At 34.1% G+C, this 16,663-nt stretch overlaps 1 protein-coding gene and 1 long non-coding RNA gene across 2 annotated transcripts in view; one reads left to right on the forward strand and one right to left on the reverse strand.

The window, feature by feature from the left end:
* LOC143223311 (uncharacterized) overlaps positions 1-8,299 on the reverse strand; it is a 22,832-nt gene extending 14,533 nt beyond the window's left edge. Inside the window, exon 1 of the mRNA XM_076451143.1 lies at positions 7,532-8,299. Coding sequence (XP_076307258.1) covers positions 7,532-7,850 — 319 coding nt within the window. The 5' untranslated portion in view covers positions 7,851-8,299. The remainder of the gene's footprint in view (positions 1-7,531) is intronic.
* Positions 1-15,731, forward strand: part of LOC143223312 (uncharacterized) — a 25,994-nt gene extending 10,263 nt beyond the window's left edge. Inside the window, exon 3 of the long non-coding RNA XR_013012817.1 lies at positions 15,262-15,731. This is a non-coding gene — a long non-coding RNA (uncharacterized LOC143223312). The remainder of the gene's footprint in view (positions 1-15,261) is intronic.
* Positions 15,732-16,663: the final 932 nt, after the last annotated feature.

Below are 16,663 nucleotides of genomic sequence, written 5' to 3' on the forward strand. Positions count from 1 at the left end.
TAAATATAGCTAGTAACTAGCTGATACTGTTCATGATGATTCACTGTAACTATTGACTATTTGATCATATTAGCTCAAGATGTAATATGTTAAGCGAAAGCTGGAAATTGTCATGGAGATTTGTTTGAGAATATTATATATAGTACACAGTAAATAATCTAATCTGTACTTTGTATGTACAATACAGTGCTTATTATTGTGTGCGAATGTTAAACAGTATTTTAAAGCGTTTTTAATCGAATTTCGGACAATTTATGATTGGCCAATTCTCCAATCTTTTTTTTTTATATTCCAACCTCCTTTAATTATTAATAAGAGTTAGTGATTCTGTGAGATAAGCCCTCTCTTCAGTGGCACAGCGGCATGTCTACGGACTTACAACTGCAAAAACTGGGTTTCGATACCTGTGGTGGGCAGAACACAAAGAGCCCACTGCGTAGTATGGTGCTTAATTGCAAATAAACAAATTGCGAGATAAGTAAATTAGTCGTTATTTGTTGTCAATCAAGGAAATTTCTGTTGAGCAATATTAGTTATATTAATTTCAGTGTTTACATCGAAAATGTTGTTTGTAAACATAGGCCTATAAGCTAACGTAGCCTATTAACAAATGTTATTGAAGAAATAAATTGACTTATTATCATATCATGGATGAATTTGACATTATTTTTACTAAATAATCCAAAATAACCTGCTTTACGATAGAACACAATGCTATTTTGTGCATTGTCTTCTTTTACTTGTTTGTACTTTGACACATATTCTAGGTAAATTAGTTTAAATGCTATATTACACATTTATGACTAAAAATCCAAATGAAACCCATACAGAAAGATATGATCCATAGTATTAGCGGTCTTACAATCATGCAGGTTACGTTTTACCAAGGGATAGACAATTTTCTTGACTTTGGTAGCTGTGGTTCCAAGATGTATTAATTCTACTTCCAGTGGGCTCTTTCTTTATCAGATAACAACCAACAAAAGGCATACCAGTAGTGTTGAGAAAGTGACCAATCAAATATCACTTTCCAATTTCCTTCCTATTTAATATCATACATTTCCGCCCTTTTTCGTAAGGTTAAATATCAGTTCGGAAAATCTAAATATGAGGTTACGAATCTAACTGCTTTATAAGCATCAGTTGTCCGAAAGTGAGGTTGACGTAGTCGTATTTTACAAGACCAAACACAGATGGACGCCACAGGATGTTAGGACATGAATGTACGTGGTGTGGGTATAAACTATATATTTAAACTTCTAAGTCACAGATAATATACCTGAGAAATATAGTTTGTGCATATACCATGTCGCATCTCCTAACGACTGACAGAAGTGACATAAGAACGCGATTGTTCGTTGGCCAATATTATATTCATATCCAACATATGTGAAAGGTGATATAAGTTGTATAAGGACCTTTTAGACATAGGGAACATAGATCGTGTAATTCCAAAATCTAGGTTAACAGTGGTCGGAGAGGGGGGGGATGTCTAATTGTAAACGAACTACTAAAGTGATCGCGTGCACGATTCCTGTTGAGCACAACTTCCGACGGGATTTCCAAAAATTCGACCCTGAAGTTATCGGTGCACTGATCACAGAGAAAGGCAGTCGTTAACGTTAATAGAATGTGGGTACTTGAGTTTTATTAGTGATTTCTGGTTATGATGTAGTAAACGACAATCAATCCAAATCCACGGAAGTAAAACTGAAATCAAAGTTTTAAAAAATGTACTAGAATAAATACTTCAAATCTTTACAAATGTTATTACCTCATTAAACGTAGCTGTCTTTGAAATTCAGCCCAAACAATGTACATTTATCCTTCATATTATTTCCATATTGCATTTTTCTTGATCCTATGTATTATAGCTTATATTTTGTAACGTTTATTTAATCAATTATTTACTGATTTACCTGTGATATCTGATATTGTATATATATTTAAATTACTTAAATACAGAAATGACTACACTTGTGGACTTATGAACTTATCTGCGATAACAATCAAATATAACGAAAGAAATGTTTCGGTACCATTTTTTAAACTTTTAAAGCAATTAAGTTACTTCATGTAAAGGGCCCGGCATGGTTAGGTGGTAAAGACTCTCGACTCGTATTCGAGGGGCTAGGTTTCGAATCCCCGTCACACCAAACATGCTCGCCCTTTCAGCCATGGGAGCGTTGTAATGTGACGGTTAATCCCACTATTCGTTGGTAAAAGAGTAGTCCAAGAATTGGCGGTGGGTGGTGATGACTAGCTGCCTTCCCTCTAGTTTTACACTTTTACATTATGGACGGCTAGTAAAGAAAATCCTCGTGTAGCTTTGCGCGAAATTCATACAAACAAAACCGGATTAAAAATACGGTCCTTCCTAATAAAATTTTCTCTTTTAAGATATTTATTGTAATAATGTGCATGAGATGAGAGGTAACGAAAATTCAAGTCGACATTGGAAATTGCGATTTTATTTAAGGAATTTTGTGAAACAAAAATTGCAGAAAAAACGAGACTTAGTTACTATGATGTTTATTAAAACCATTATTACTGACTGTCACGATCCTCAACTGGTTTCAATAAATAAAAACAATATCTTTTAAACCTAAATAAAAAATCCCACTGATATATACAACGCACAAATTAAGACGTTTTTGTTCTTAATTTTCTTTCTCTAAATCCAAGATTAACGTGCGCGTTTTTTTCATCCTGAAATGTTACTTCTTATTTGTTAAATATTTACTCAGCTTATTAATTAGTTCTGTTAAAACACTGCTTTATGACTTCACCTTAACATCTGCTCATTCTAGTAAAGCGTTACGATTTTCAATCTCAACTTTACAATATAATATTTACCTGAACATTTACCCTACCAGTTGAGCTTCCTATTATAAAATATTCCTGTGACCTGAACTTGTCCAGTAAAAATCCTAATGTGTGGTTTGTTTTGAATTTCGAGCAAAGCTACACAAGGGCTATCTGTGTTAGCCGTCCCTAATTTAGTAGTGTAAGACTAAAGGGAAGCCAGCTAGTCATAACCACCCACCGCCAACCCTTGGGCTATTCTTTTACCAACGAATAGTGGGATTGATCGTACCATTATAATGCCCCCAAAGCTGAAAGGGAGAGCGTGTTTGATGTGACGGGGATTCGAATCCGTGACCCTCAGATTACGAGTCGGGTGTCTTAACCACCTAGCCATGCCGGGCAAATCCTGATGTAAGCTACTCACTTGTACCATTACTAAACGTTCTATTTACAAGTTATTACTAAATATTTGATCTTCTTTTTGAAACTACAATATTTATCTAGAAATTTAATCATCCGATTGAAACTCGTAACTTAACATCCAAACTATATCATTCGAATTTTAAAGTTCGAGATCGGCTTATCATCGTTTATTTATTTGAGGTGTTAATTTTTTAGAATAATTCCGACTTAATTATACTAGCAGTAGAATGTATAAAATAACAAACAAAACAAAGATGGCAACAAGAGATTTTTTAAGCCGATTTCCATCGTTGTATTTATTACTTTTTGTTAAAGCGCGAAGTTGCACGATGACCTATCTAATGTGTCCACTGCAAGGTTAAATTCCGAATTTTAGCAGTTTAAGCCCTCGAGCTTACAGTTGAGCCATTGGATGGTATAGATTAAAAGGTGTTACAAGTCTATGTCTTGAACCTATTAATATTACAGCAAACAAATACGGACGGTAGTTTTATGGGCTAAAGCATTCGTCCAGTTTGTAAAATGACGGTTTCGAATCTCTCATTATCTCAGCGTTTGCTTTTTAAAGGGACTGGGTGTGGTCTAACGGTTATGGTGCCTCTACTGTAAATCCTACAATTTATGGCTTGGTTTGTGTCTTAACGCCGGAAAAACGCGTTTCCGCTGTGTGCCGTGGGTGCACTATAAAATAACAAACAAATTACACAATTGTAACCCAAAAGTTAGTAGAGGTTACTATCGACTTGTTTTTTTTTTTTCTATGTAGTCTATGAGCTTAAAGTTAAGGACTGTTATGAGCAGATAACTTTTTCAGAAATATTCTAACGACTTTCTTAAGCATTCGTTAAAACGGATGCTTAAGGCTATCTAAAGCTTTTATATAAACACACAACATATATATTTATATATAAAACTTCTAAGTGCAATAATTCGGTTAAACTCGTGGAACACTTTTATTCATCCGTGTTACGCATGTGCAGAATTTTGAAAATCCCAGTTATGGTTGTGTAAGCACAGCACTGTTACAAACACTATGCGATTGCAAGAAGTTTGGATGACATAAATATTTGGAAGAATCTAGTAGAAACACATGCTGTCTATACATAGATACTTGGTGGGGTGGATGAGTCATTCCCTGCTATTATAAGTTTCGTTATCTCTATTCCAAATGTAATGTGTTTCTAAATATAACACAAACCATTCAACGGAATCGCTACGTTTAACCGTATTCAGAAAAACACATGAGGTACTAAAGTTTGAAGAAAAAATAAACGATAAGGTCTGACAGCATTTTATCTTTTGGCAAATGCAACCTTCATTTTGCTTTTCTAGTGTCTCTTAAGGAGGATAAACTATAAGCTCCCGAATCTCAGATGTAGATATAGTGTACGCTGTGAGTTTTTAATATTGTTCTGTAAATGTTATCACGAACAGCAGGAGGTTTGAATATGAAATCTGACCAAGAGGCGTGACTGTAGATTCTCAGAAAAAATATATATATTTAGATACAGAAACCATAAATTACTGCCACCCTGAGTTTCTGTAGAATTAGATATTTCTATAAACATATTTTATTATACAGTCATTACGTTCGCTGACCCATATATACTGAATACTATACGTAAACACATATTTCAAGACATCTGAAAATCAAAACGTAGGAAGCATTCAAAATATATTACGTATACGTGTGACTTTTGTTCTCGTGTTGTGTTGTTATAGGACTTGATTTTAACACACTAGACCATATAATATTGTTGTATTTAGATGAGATGACTCGATTTCAAGATGTTTAAACGTTTCGGTGCTGGGGTTTAAATTTTGTATTTTTGGTGCAACACATTGTATCTGTGATATTCTAACACAGGCTACTGTAGAGGGTCATAAAGCATATTGTGATACGGATTTTTAAAATATCTGCTATAACTTTATGTGGGTCGTCACAGCCTAAAATATTTTCAAACGGAAGGACAACAAAACATGTTTATTAACCCCTAATCTTCAACATATTTTGTTTTGCTTTCAAAACAGAAAACACCAGGTTCTTAATGTTTTGATCTGTTCATTTTGTCTTTAAACACAGGAAGCACTAGATTTGTAATGCTGTTACCTGAGCATTGATTTTATAATACTGAGAAGTGATTAACTGGACTTTAAACACTGGTTTTGTAATATTGCAGATTGGTTATACAAAACACAAATAACTTTTATAATGTTATAATTTGGGTATAATCACTTTAAGACAACGGACATTGTTGCTGTTATACTACGGTCTCATCAGTTTGATTTTAACATAGGAAACATTCGTCTGCAAATATTCCAACGTGACGAGATTGGTTTTAATATAGGAAACACAGCTTTAGTAATTTTGTAGTACGGTCAGTTTGTAGTACGGAAAGACGAGTTTCGTTACACTTCAATATGTCCAATTTTGTTTTAATATAGGAAATACTGGTTTGGTAGTATTATAATACGGCCAGTTTGGTTTTAACATGGAAAACACTATTTGGTAATAGTTTAATACGTCCACTTTGTGTTTAACATAGGAACTACAGGTCTCCTAATATTCCGACATATCAAGTTTCTTTTAACGTAGGAAACAGTTTTAATAATTTTGTAGTACAATTATCGTGGTTTTAACAGAGAAAATAAGAGCTTTTTTTAAAGTTTTAACATGTACAATTTGATTTTAGCAAAGGAAACACAGCTTTAGTAGTGTTGTAGTACGTTCAATTTTGTTTTAACACAGGAAATACGGCTTAGGTAATGTAACACGTTCGCCTTAACCTGTGTTTTGTCATACTTAATGATCATGCTTAGAAAATGGTAATGTATTTCCGAACGGCTGGTATGGGTATTAACACATTTATTAATAAGCAGAGAACAACGTTTCGACATTCCTAGGTCATCTTAAGGTTAACAAAGAGAGTTTGCAAGTCATTCTGCGATACATTTTTATTTCAAGTAGGTTTCTCACATCAAGAATTACTTAGAAAATGGTCTTTAAATTCGAGGGATAACGCTGTTGTAATTATGTTGTTGTTTTTTCATTCTATTAAGATAATACATGTATAATACTGTTACGAAGCTATAATATAAATAAATTATGATTTTATTACGTATATATAATACTATTCGAAGATTTAACCTATACAGTTAGATATTATTTTAAAAAGACGTACGATACTGTTACAGTGTTGTAATTATGGATTACTATGTGGCATTAAAACAAATGTACAATACTGTTGTAACATTTTATCTTATACAGCTATATGTTTCTACTTCATGTGTGTGTGTTGTAATGTTACTTTAGATGGTGGTCCGGCATGGCCAGGTGGTTAGAGGACTTGACTCGTAACCTGTGGGTCGCGAATTCGAATCTCCGTCACACCAAACATGCTTCTCCTTTCAGTCGTGGGGGCGTTATAAAGTGGCGGTCAATCCCACTATTTGTTGGTAAAAGAGTAGCCCAAGAGTTAGCGGTGAGTTATGATGACTAGCTGCCTTTTCTTTGGTGTTACACTGCTAAATCAGGGATGGCTAGCGCAGATAGCCCTCGAGTAGCTTAGCGCGAAATTCAAAAACAAACAAACTTTAGATGGTAGTTTTGTAAAAATAAAAAAAAAACGTTTTTTGTTGTTGTTTGTTTCTGCTAAAGATATATAAGCATCATTTTCATAGTTTTTCTCACATCACTTTAAGTTTTTAGTATAAGCGAGACAAACAAACGTATGTTCACTACAATGTATATCTTGCAAACGTTTCATAAAACAACTTCTTAACTGAATAGTATTTAAAACAAAAAAGATTTATCAGACGTCTACCAATATTTTTGCCATAAAATAAATTTACACGAGATCTACTGATGCTTCGCCACAAAACAGATTTATTAGATATCTACCAATATTTTTGCCATAAAATAAATTTACACGAGATCTACTGATGCTTCGCCACAAAACAGATTTATTAGATATCTACCAATCTTTTGGTACAAGCAAAATTTTAATGACTACGGATGTTTGGCCAACAGTTTCTTCTCAATTATTAAACTGAACTGAAATGCCAAATTAAATCCACTTTAACACATGTAATAATAAAATACAGCTTGTTACTTCTCCTAACAAGAAACATGTTAAATGACGGAAAATATTGCATCTAACAAATTTTACTTTCTTGTCGAATATCTTCACACAATACGTTTAAAGAAACAAGAAGTGGTACTGTAATATATGTAATTTAATATGTAAGTGTATCCTAGTCTAAAGACATAAGAAAGAACAAAATCAGAAACTGAACTGACCTATATCTTTGAACCTAAACACCTGCACATGTTGGTGTTCGTCTTGTTCTTCGACCACACGTCTATACTTCACTTGGATGGGTTTCTCCAACTCGATCCGAGTCATATTGGTCAGACTGCGTACGTGGTCCAAAATACGATTTCTGATGTACTGGACTTCTGCCTCGAAATCAGACTCGTCAACGTCATCCAAGTTTTCCCACCACAGGTCGATGTTTTCAGAACTCACCAAAGGAAGACACTGACCTCTGCAGACAACCAGAGTGATCCAACACAGAAATGTCAATGTACAGCTTACAAATGGACATATCTTGGTCATTTCTTCCGCCACATGGAGGCTATTTCAGAATTAGTGTTGGACACTAATAAAGAGAAAACTATGTGATGGATGAACAACGGAAACAAAAAAGAAACAGTTTTATTTTTCAACCAACGCTCAAAAACCTATAGTTAGCACGTGTTAGCGCCTTCTGTTGACCGGTGACCGTTCACTTCAACTCCTATCCCAAGTCTATATGATTACTGACGAAACAAAGCCATGTGTCAAACCGCCAACGGCCGAAATGATTCGGGCCAATTGGCAACTGCATGAGCAGAGGCGCGTGCGACTGTGTTTATTACAAGAAAGGCAACAGCGGGAATTCCGAGCTCAATCGAGGACTTAACTCCCCTAAACTTGTCACCGGTCTCCACTAGTTCCCCTACACTCATCCCGCGTGAGAGGCGAGCACGTACACAAATCATATTTCGTGACGTCACCAAGACTTCATAATTAGCTTGTAGCCTGCGGCAAGGCCTCCGAAGGTGATGACGTAATCCATCAAAACTTCACGGAATTCATTCAATCTCCATCATTTTCAGCAAGTCGCTTTAGATAGACATCTATCTATCCGTGTTTGTGTTCATCCCAGTTTCTATATTTATAATTCTTCTGCTGTCTACTTTACGTCTTTTAAATCCTTTAATTTTTCTCTCATCTGTCCATCTACCTGAGTTTCGGTTTCTTTGCCGTATACCTTCTCAGCTGTTTGTCCATAATTCTTCTCCCTATCTACCCTTTTTTCTGCGTTCTGTTTGTCAGTTTCTACGTATATCAATATTAACGAAACTCGATAATGCGACACCTTTCGGAAAGGAGATTTAATTCAATTTACACAATAATTGTACAATAGGATTGGTTTCATTCTTGTTTGAACTGCTTTCTTAACCCTACGTTCTTTTCGAGAGTCACGAGTGTACCTATCTATTTGCATACACGCTCCTATATTCCCTCGTTGTCTTTCTGTATCTTCTCTGATCTTTATCTGCCTATCAACCCACGTGATGCTGATTTCAATTCGTAGGTGTTGCTGCTAAAGATCAAAATAAAGCCTCGGGTGTTCTAGCTTTACCAGGTCACCAAGTAACCATGTAAAATGCCTGTGTATTTAAATAATTTTTCGAAGTGTTACATCGATCACAATGTAGCTGTCAATAGGTGATGCTAGAATTGGTAAACAACTAACTCCCATCGGTTCATGTAAACACGAGGTTTAAATCCGAAATCTCTTCTAAAAAAAAAAAGCAAGTTGGGTTTCAAGGTGCCACCAGATGGAGTTGCACCAAATGAAGCTCTATATAAGCGTTTCTACTAGTCGTGTTGTTCCTTATTCTTCTATCTATTCGTTTGCTTATTAAAAAGTGTTAAGTTTATGTAGAAGAAATATCAGTTCCTTAGAAGTTTCTAAATATTTTCATTAAGTCGTAAGTGGAGTAACACACACACATATAATACAAGATCGAGTGAGAAAGTTTAAAATCGATGAGATATTAAACCGAATTACAGCAAAACATATTTATCACATATTACTTGAAAACATGAGCTAAAACATTTCGAGTGAGACTGAAACAAAAAGTTGTTCCTCGTTTTAAAGCAAAGCTACTACATTAGGCTATCTGCAGCGTCCACCGCAAGTAATCGAACCTTGGATTTTAATACTTTAAGTCTATAAACTTATTGCTATCCCACCATGTGACAAAAGCAAAAAGAATTTCAACTTTTTTTATTTAGCTGTAAATTAAATTAGACATGACTTAACTAGAAGATAAAAATGTTGTATCATAAAATTAGTTTTCTAGCCATGGTAACTATTACTCCTACGACATGTATTATGAAATGACGATAAATGTAACCATAGTAACTATCACTATGGCGATTTGTAGTATGAGATGAGAGGTGTCTTTATTTTGTTTATTAGTGTTGGCGAGCTTCTGGCATTGAGTCTAACACTTCATAGTGTGTTTAATGTTAATGAGAAAGACGTTTGATGTTATTTAAATACATCTCTTGTTCAGACAAGATTTGGGCTTGATAGTGTGGTGTTGAAGTAACATTATTTGTAAGTTTTGAAATAAATAGTGCACCATAACACAGAGCTGGATAGCCTAGGTAGACATTGCACTGACAAAAACAAAATTAATGAAAAACATATGTATAATACAGCTTCCATTTCTTTCTTCTCACATACAAGATATTTTTACTTAAGGGCATTAAAAATATGAAAGATTCTATAAAACACAATAAATGTCAAAGTGCCGAAAAGTTTGTTTTTTTTGTTGTTGTTAATGGAATATTTCTTAATCAACAAATATCTATTTCATATACACTCTCACTGAAATTCATCTTGTGATAAATGAATTGGTTCTCAACGAATTTTCTCACTATTTGACAGCTAATATTGATCGATAAACAAAGACTCCCTCCCAGTAGGGAAAGAACCAATAAGTCTAATTTGAACTTAATAAGAATAAGTAAAAGCAGTAAAAAGGTTTGATCTTCTTACTTTTTTAATGTTTGTCTTGAGATTTATTTGCTAAAATATAAAAAAATGCATAAATTGCTTTTTACGTTAATTTCTAATATTAAAGTATATGGAAACGTTTACATGAGTTAACTTCTGTTTTATTACCAACTTTACGTGATATTTTATTTACTAATGATGTTTGTATGTAACTGTGAAAAATATAATATAAATATTAACGTTAAACACTAATGACTGTGACCTCAACGATGTTTATTGTACTCAAAATTATTAATTCACTGGTGGTTGGCATTAACAGTAATTTAATCAAAGATGTTCAGGTTGTGAGGAGTTATCAACATATGAAAAGACAAGTCAATGATATATAAGCGTTAACGTAATGTGTTAAAAGTGTGAAGAGTCATTATTTCAATATTGTTTAATGTGTGAGGAGTCTTTACTTCAGTATTGTTTCATGTTGGGTCATTCAATAAGTGGTGTTTACTGTGGGGAAATTCATCGTTTAGGTTTGTTTGGGTCCGGCATGGCCAGGTGGGTTAAGGCGTTTGACTCGTAATCTGAGGGTCGCGGGTTCGAATCCAGGTTACACCAAACATGCTCGCCCTTTCAGCCGTAGGTACGTAATAACGTGATAGTTAATCCCACTATTCGTTGATAAAAGAGTAGCCCAAATGTTGGTGGTGGGTGGTGCTGACTAGTTGCCTTCCATCTAGTCTTACACTGCTAAATTAGGGACGGCTAGCACAGAAAGCCCTCGTGTAGCTTTGCGCGAAATTCAAAAAAACAAACAAACAAACAAGTTTGTTCACTCGTTTGTTTAGATCAGAGTTTCACAATAGGCTCTCAACACTCTGTCCACCACCAGGAATCGAAACCCAGATTTTGGCGTTTTAAATCTATAAAGCTACTACTTATTCAACGGGGACTATTGTTTCAAAGGTATTTAATGTGTAGAGAATAATCGATTTACTCGTGTGTAGTGTGTGGAAATTATTTTGTGATTTTATTCTCTCTGTTGCTAAACTGATGAAATCGTTAAACATCCTTTCATTACTTGAAATCACGCTTTTCGAAAGAAATCAGATGGTTGTTGTTAGCCTACACAACGAGCTATCTGTACTCTGCCCCACCGCCGGTATCAAATAATCCCGTGATTAGAAGTAGTGACTGCATCTTTCTTCATATCTTTGTAAACCCCTCAGTGGAATTTTAATGAAATATTTTTATGAACTCAAACTCTTAGTTTCTGAGAATCAATCTCAGCACTGATAGGAGCCGTATTTCTAAAATGTACATATAACTAGAAACGGTACAGGTATTCAGATAACCAATAACTTTTTATGTTAGTGTGGGTTACCGTTGGCGATAGACATGATAGATCCATTAGCCGAACTAATCTACATAACAGTCCAGTCAGAATTAGGGAAAAAGGTGAGATAAACCACAACATAAATGCTGTCTGTTATTATTGAACATACGTCTTCCTTCATAAGTATTGCCCCGGCATGGCCAGGCGGTTAAAGCACTGGATTCATAATCCGAGGGTCGCGGGTTAAAATCCCCATCGCACCAAACATGCTTGCCCTTTCAGCCGTGGGGGCATGATAATGTGACGTTCAATCTCACTATTCGTTGGTAAAAGAGTAGCCCAAGAGTTGGCGGTAGGTAGTGATGACTAGCAACCTTCCCTCTAGTCTTACACTTCTAAATTAGGAAAGAATAGTGAAGATAAACCTCATGTAGCATTGCGCGAAATTCAAACAATCCACACCTTCCTAAGTAAACGTAATTCAAATTCTTCTTCCCATACAGATGCTGAATCATTTTGTGCAATACAATGTCCACCCCCTCCACCCACTCTTCTTTTAGATGGTGAGGACAGCTTTAATTAACAAAACTGTAACGTTGTTATTTCATGCAACAGGAGTTAGTCATATCTATTGCATACAGTAGGCCTACATTCTTTGTTCCGAGAATCTTTTAACATAATGTGACATCCAAGTAACTTACGGTTATCTTAATAGAAAATGTGTGTATATATATAACACTATCTATCCATTGTAATCACTTTCATTATTACAATATAAAAATAAAAATTAGCAACTGTTTAATTTGTGAAGCTTCCGTGTGTAACAACATTTTGATGGAATTTTAACAGATAACAATTTATTTAGTTTTATTTGCTCAACATAGTGTAAAACATCTGTTAAAATTGTTTATATTTTAATAATTCGTAACTATAAGTTGAGCTGATAGTAGGTTATTATGTTTGAAACGTAATAATTTGAGTATCAGTGAGTTACTTTTTCTCTCTGCGTGATATCTTTGTTTGAAATATATATTGATTTAATTGAAATAAATGGCAATAATTATTTGTGCTGTATATGCACATGTCACATACAATTCATGTTTTAATGCTGCATATAAAGTACTTCTAATTTTACTACAGTTCGCTTTCTTTTTCGCGACCAAAATGGTCGATAAAAATACACATCTCAACTGTCACTTCTGCTGTGACCGTAGTGGGTGTTGGGTATGCAGAGTTCAAGTAAAATAAATATCCTGAAGACATCATGAAAAAAAAAAACACCCACATGAAATTCTTATCTAAAAATATCACCTTATGGTATAATAATGCTAAAATGCACCATAGAAGAGAAGACGAATCTAAAAAAAACAGTCGGTTAGTCCTTGTAGATTACATACAACGAACGTCATTGTAAGCTAACTTAAAAATAAATTACACCTGAATGAATTGGACTGTAACTGGATCATAAGAAATGTATGCGTGTTTATATTTAAATTTGATATGGTTTCTTATTATTTTAAAAAAAGAAATTATTTTAAAACAACTAAGATTTTATATATATTGTTAAATAGTAGCAAAAATCTATTGAACAATCACTACCGTAAGCACGAGATTCACTCGAACATTTAAATTTAACAAGCGTCATCACATCTGGATTTTTTTTTTAAAGTTCGAAAGTTTAACTGTGAATGTGTAACGTGATTTCATTCCTGCACTTCTTAACACCAGGCTCACGGGTGTTAAGTGACTAGAATCTATTATGTAACGAGACGCTAATAAAGAATTTCACTTAAAAACCAATCACAAGGTTTCGTAGAATCATCAAGGTTTGATTACCACACCGATATCTTAGAGGATGTCTGCCTGCACGTATATATATTTAGCGTTAGAAATGTTCTGTAATTTCGTTGTAAATCAGTTACACGTGTGATCGTTCTCTAGATTTCAAGCAAGTCATTATAGTGATACAACTACATAATCACAGACGCTATCTGTTTATTTTTATAGAATATTGTTACTTTCCACAAGACTCGACATAAAGACAAGCACGGTCCTGTAAGAGTTCTAGTTTTCAATACTGAATTTTAGTAATGATCATAACTTGTAAGACAGTCGTTTTCCCCTTCTTCGTATATTCCAGCATGCATCATAACATCATTAACTAATACAGTATATTCCAGCATGTACCTTGGCATCACTAACTAATACAGCCTATTTCAGCACGTACTGTGATATAGCTAACTAATACAGTCTATTCCAGCATGTACCATGATATTGTTAACTAATACAGTCTATTCCAGCATGAACTGTGACATCGTTAAATAATACAGCCTATTCAAGCATGTACCGTGGAATTGTTAAATAATACAATCTATTCCACCATGTACTGTGATATCGTTAAATAATACAGTCTATTCCAGAATGTACCATGGCATCGTTAACTAATACAGCCTATTCCAAAATGTATCATGACATCATTAGCTAATACAACATGTGCCATGACTTTGTTAATAAATACAACCTATTCCAGCATGTACCGTGACATTGTTAACTAATACATCCTATTCCAGCATGTACCGTGACATTGTTAACTAATACATCCTATTCCAGCATGCGCTGTGACATCGTTAAATAATACAGCCTATTCCAGCATGTACCATGACATCGTTAACTAATGCAGGATATTCCAGAATGTACCGTGACATCGTTAACTAACATATGTACCATGACATTGTTAATCAATAGAGCCTATTCCAGCATGTACTATGACATAACTAACTAATATAGCCTGTTCCAGAATGTACTATGGCATCATTAACCAACACAACATGTACCATGACATTGTTAACCAGTAGAGCCTATTCCAGTATGTATTGTGACATCACTAACTAATACAGCCTATTCCAGCATGTACAATGAAATCGTTAAATGATACAAACTTTCGCCTTATTCTTACATGTGCTAGATATTATTAATTAATATAGGCATTCGTATTGTTTCTGCATGAACTAAACCAGTAACTGCGAACGTGTGACACGCGTGCCCAAGGTGGCACACGGCATATAGTGCCGCCTCTTAAATCTTTAAACCCTAATGCTAACCCATAATACACAAATATATATATAATGATTGTTATTATTGACAAATATAGCAGTGAATGATTTTTTTTTCAACCCGGGAGCAGTGAGATGTGTTCACAGACGTCTCACGCCCTCTTGGCGCCAGCTTTGCTGTTGCGGGAACATGTGACATTGGATAACATGTCTTGAATTCTTCACAGACCCAGTGTACACATTAATATTTGAGTAAAAATAGAAGTAAATTGTTGGTATTGGCTTCGCTCTGCTTATATTTTTCTTCTGTTGTTTCTGAGCGAATACTGGATATTTAGTGCCAATAACGGTAAATATGCATTTATTTTTCCGCAGTAAATATATGAATTACATTGTTAAAATTATGTTATTTGGCGTGGCATGCATATATTTTTGATTAATTAGTTAATTACAGATTTATTTTATAACAATGACATAAATTTTCACCTGCTATTATGTTATGGTTAGTTAATTATCGTATTTAAGTTAATTGGTGAGATATTTTAAAATTGTATTTACCCTTTTCAGCTTGTCAGAATGTCAGCTCAACCAGCAAAGAAACGAAAACGTTCAAATGGAAGGAGCAGCAGCAGAGATTTTCAAGAATGGTGGACTAAAAGATTTGTCATGATCAAAAAGGGTGATACAGCATTATGTATCTTATGTTCTGAAACAGTGGTGTACAGTACTTCCTCTGTAAAGCGGCATTATGAAACTGTTCATAAATGGCTTTGTAATAAGAGTGAGCAAGAACAAAAAGAACACATTTCTTAAACGATTTGTTGAGTGTTTGTATGAAATTCGTCTGTTTTTCAAAATGAAGAATTTTCTTGTCAAGAATTATCTGATGTTATGTGGGATTGTAGATTGGTGTTTTTTTACAGATGCCTCCTAACATTTAAATGACTTGAACATTAAATTGCAGGGAACTGAAAAACACTTGATGTTATGCTTGATAGCATAAAAGCTTTTGAAATCAAACTGAAAATGTTTGAACGTGATAATCACAATGGTACTTTTAAATATTTCCCAAACCTAAAAAAACACACATGACAGATCTTGAAATTCATGAGACAATACACATCTGGAGCTTGCAAATGCAATTTTCAGAAATCATTAATTCAACTTTTGAACAATTTTTTTAAGACTTAATAAGTTCAGGTTATTTGAAGAAACTGCTAAATTCATAAAATGTGCACACAATGTAACGTTAGATAAACCGAGTTTGGAAATGTTGCAGTGGATTGACTTGGATAATTTTAAGATGCAACTGATTGATTTACAAAGCAGCTCAATCTGGAGGCAAAAAATTTGTTTACTTAAGAGCTGAACTAAAAAATATTGAAACATATTGGTTAGTGAGTGGAATAACGCAGAAAATCAGGTTCTGAAACTCTGGAATTCTGTTCCTGAAACTGTCTGAACAATGTTGTAATGTCAGTATTAACAGTATTTTCATCAACATATTTATGCCAGTCATTATTTTCAGTGATGAACTTTGTAAAGTGTAATTATAGGAATAGAGATGCTGATGAAACTAGTGCTGCACGTATAGCTCTCAAAACAACCAAATACAAGTCTGATATAGAATATCTGTCGTTGTTGGTCAACAACAAATGTCTCACTAAGAGTAAAATATGCTTATTTTCCTTTTCTTGGTTTTTTATCTTTTTATATTACATAATATGAACCAAGATTACTATTTCACAACTGTTAATAGTAAAACAACGAATAAACGTAAATAAACAAGAGGATTCCTTCTTTTCCTCTAAAAAATGTCAATAATAAGTTTTACTAATTCATCAGTTTTATTTCTTGTCAATTACTATAGTTATTAATAACATGTAACTCCTAAAGCTGTTTCCTTTAAAACAATTCAGAATAATAATATATGATAATTTCTTGCTCAAAATTATCATTGGCACACGAG

The sequence above is a fragment of the Tachypleus tridentatus genome, chromosome 8 (assembly GCF_004210375.1).
Source record: "Tachypleus tridentatus isolate NWPU-2018 chromosome 8, ASM421037v1, whole genome shotgun sequence".
Classification (NCBI taxonomy): Eukaryota; Metazoa; Arthropoda; class Merostomata; order Xiphosura; family Limulidae; genus Tachypleus; species Tachypleus tridentatus.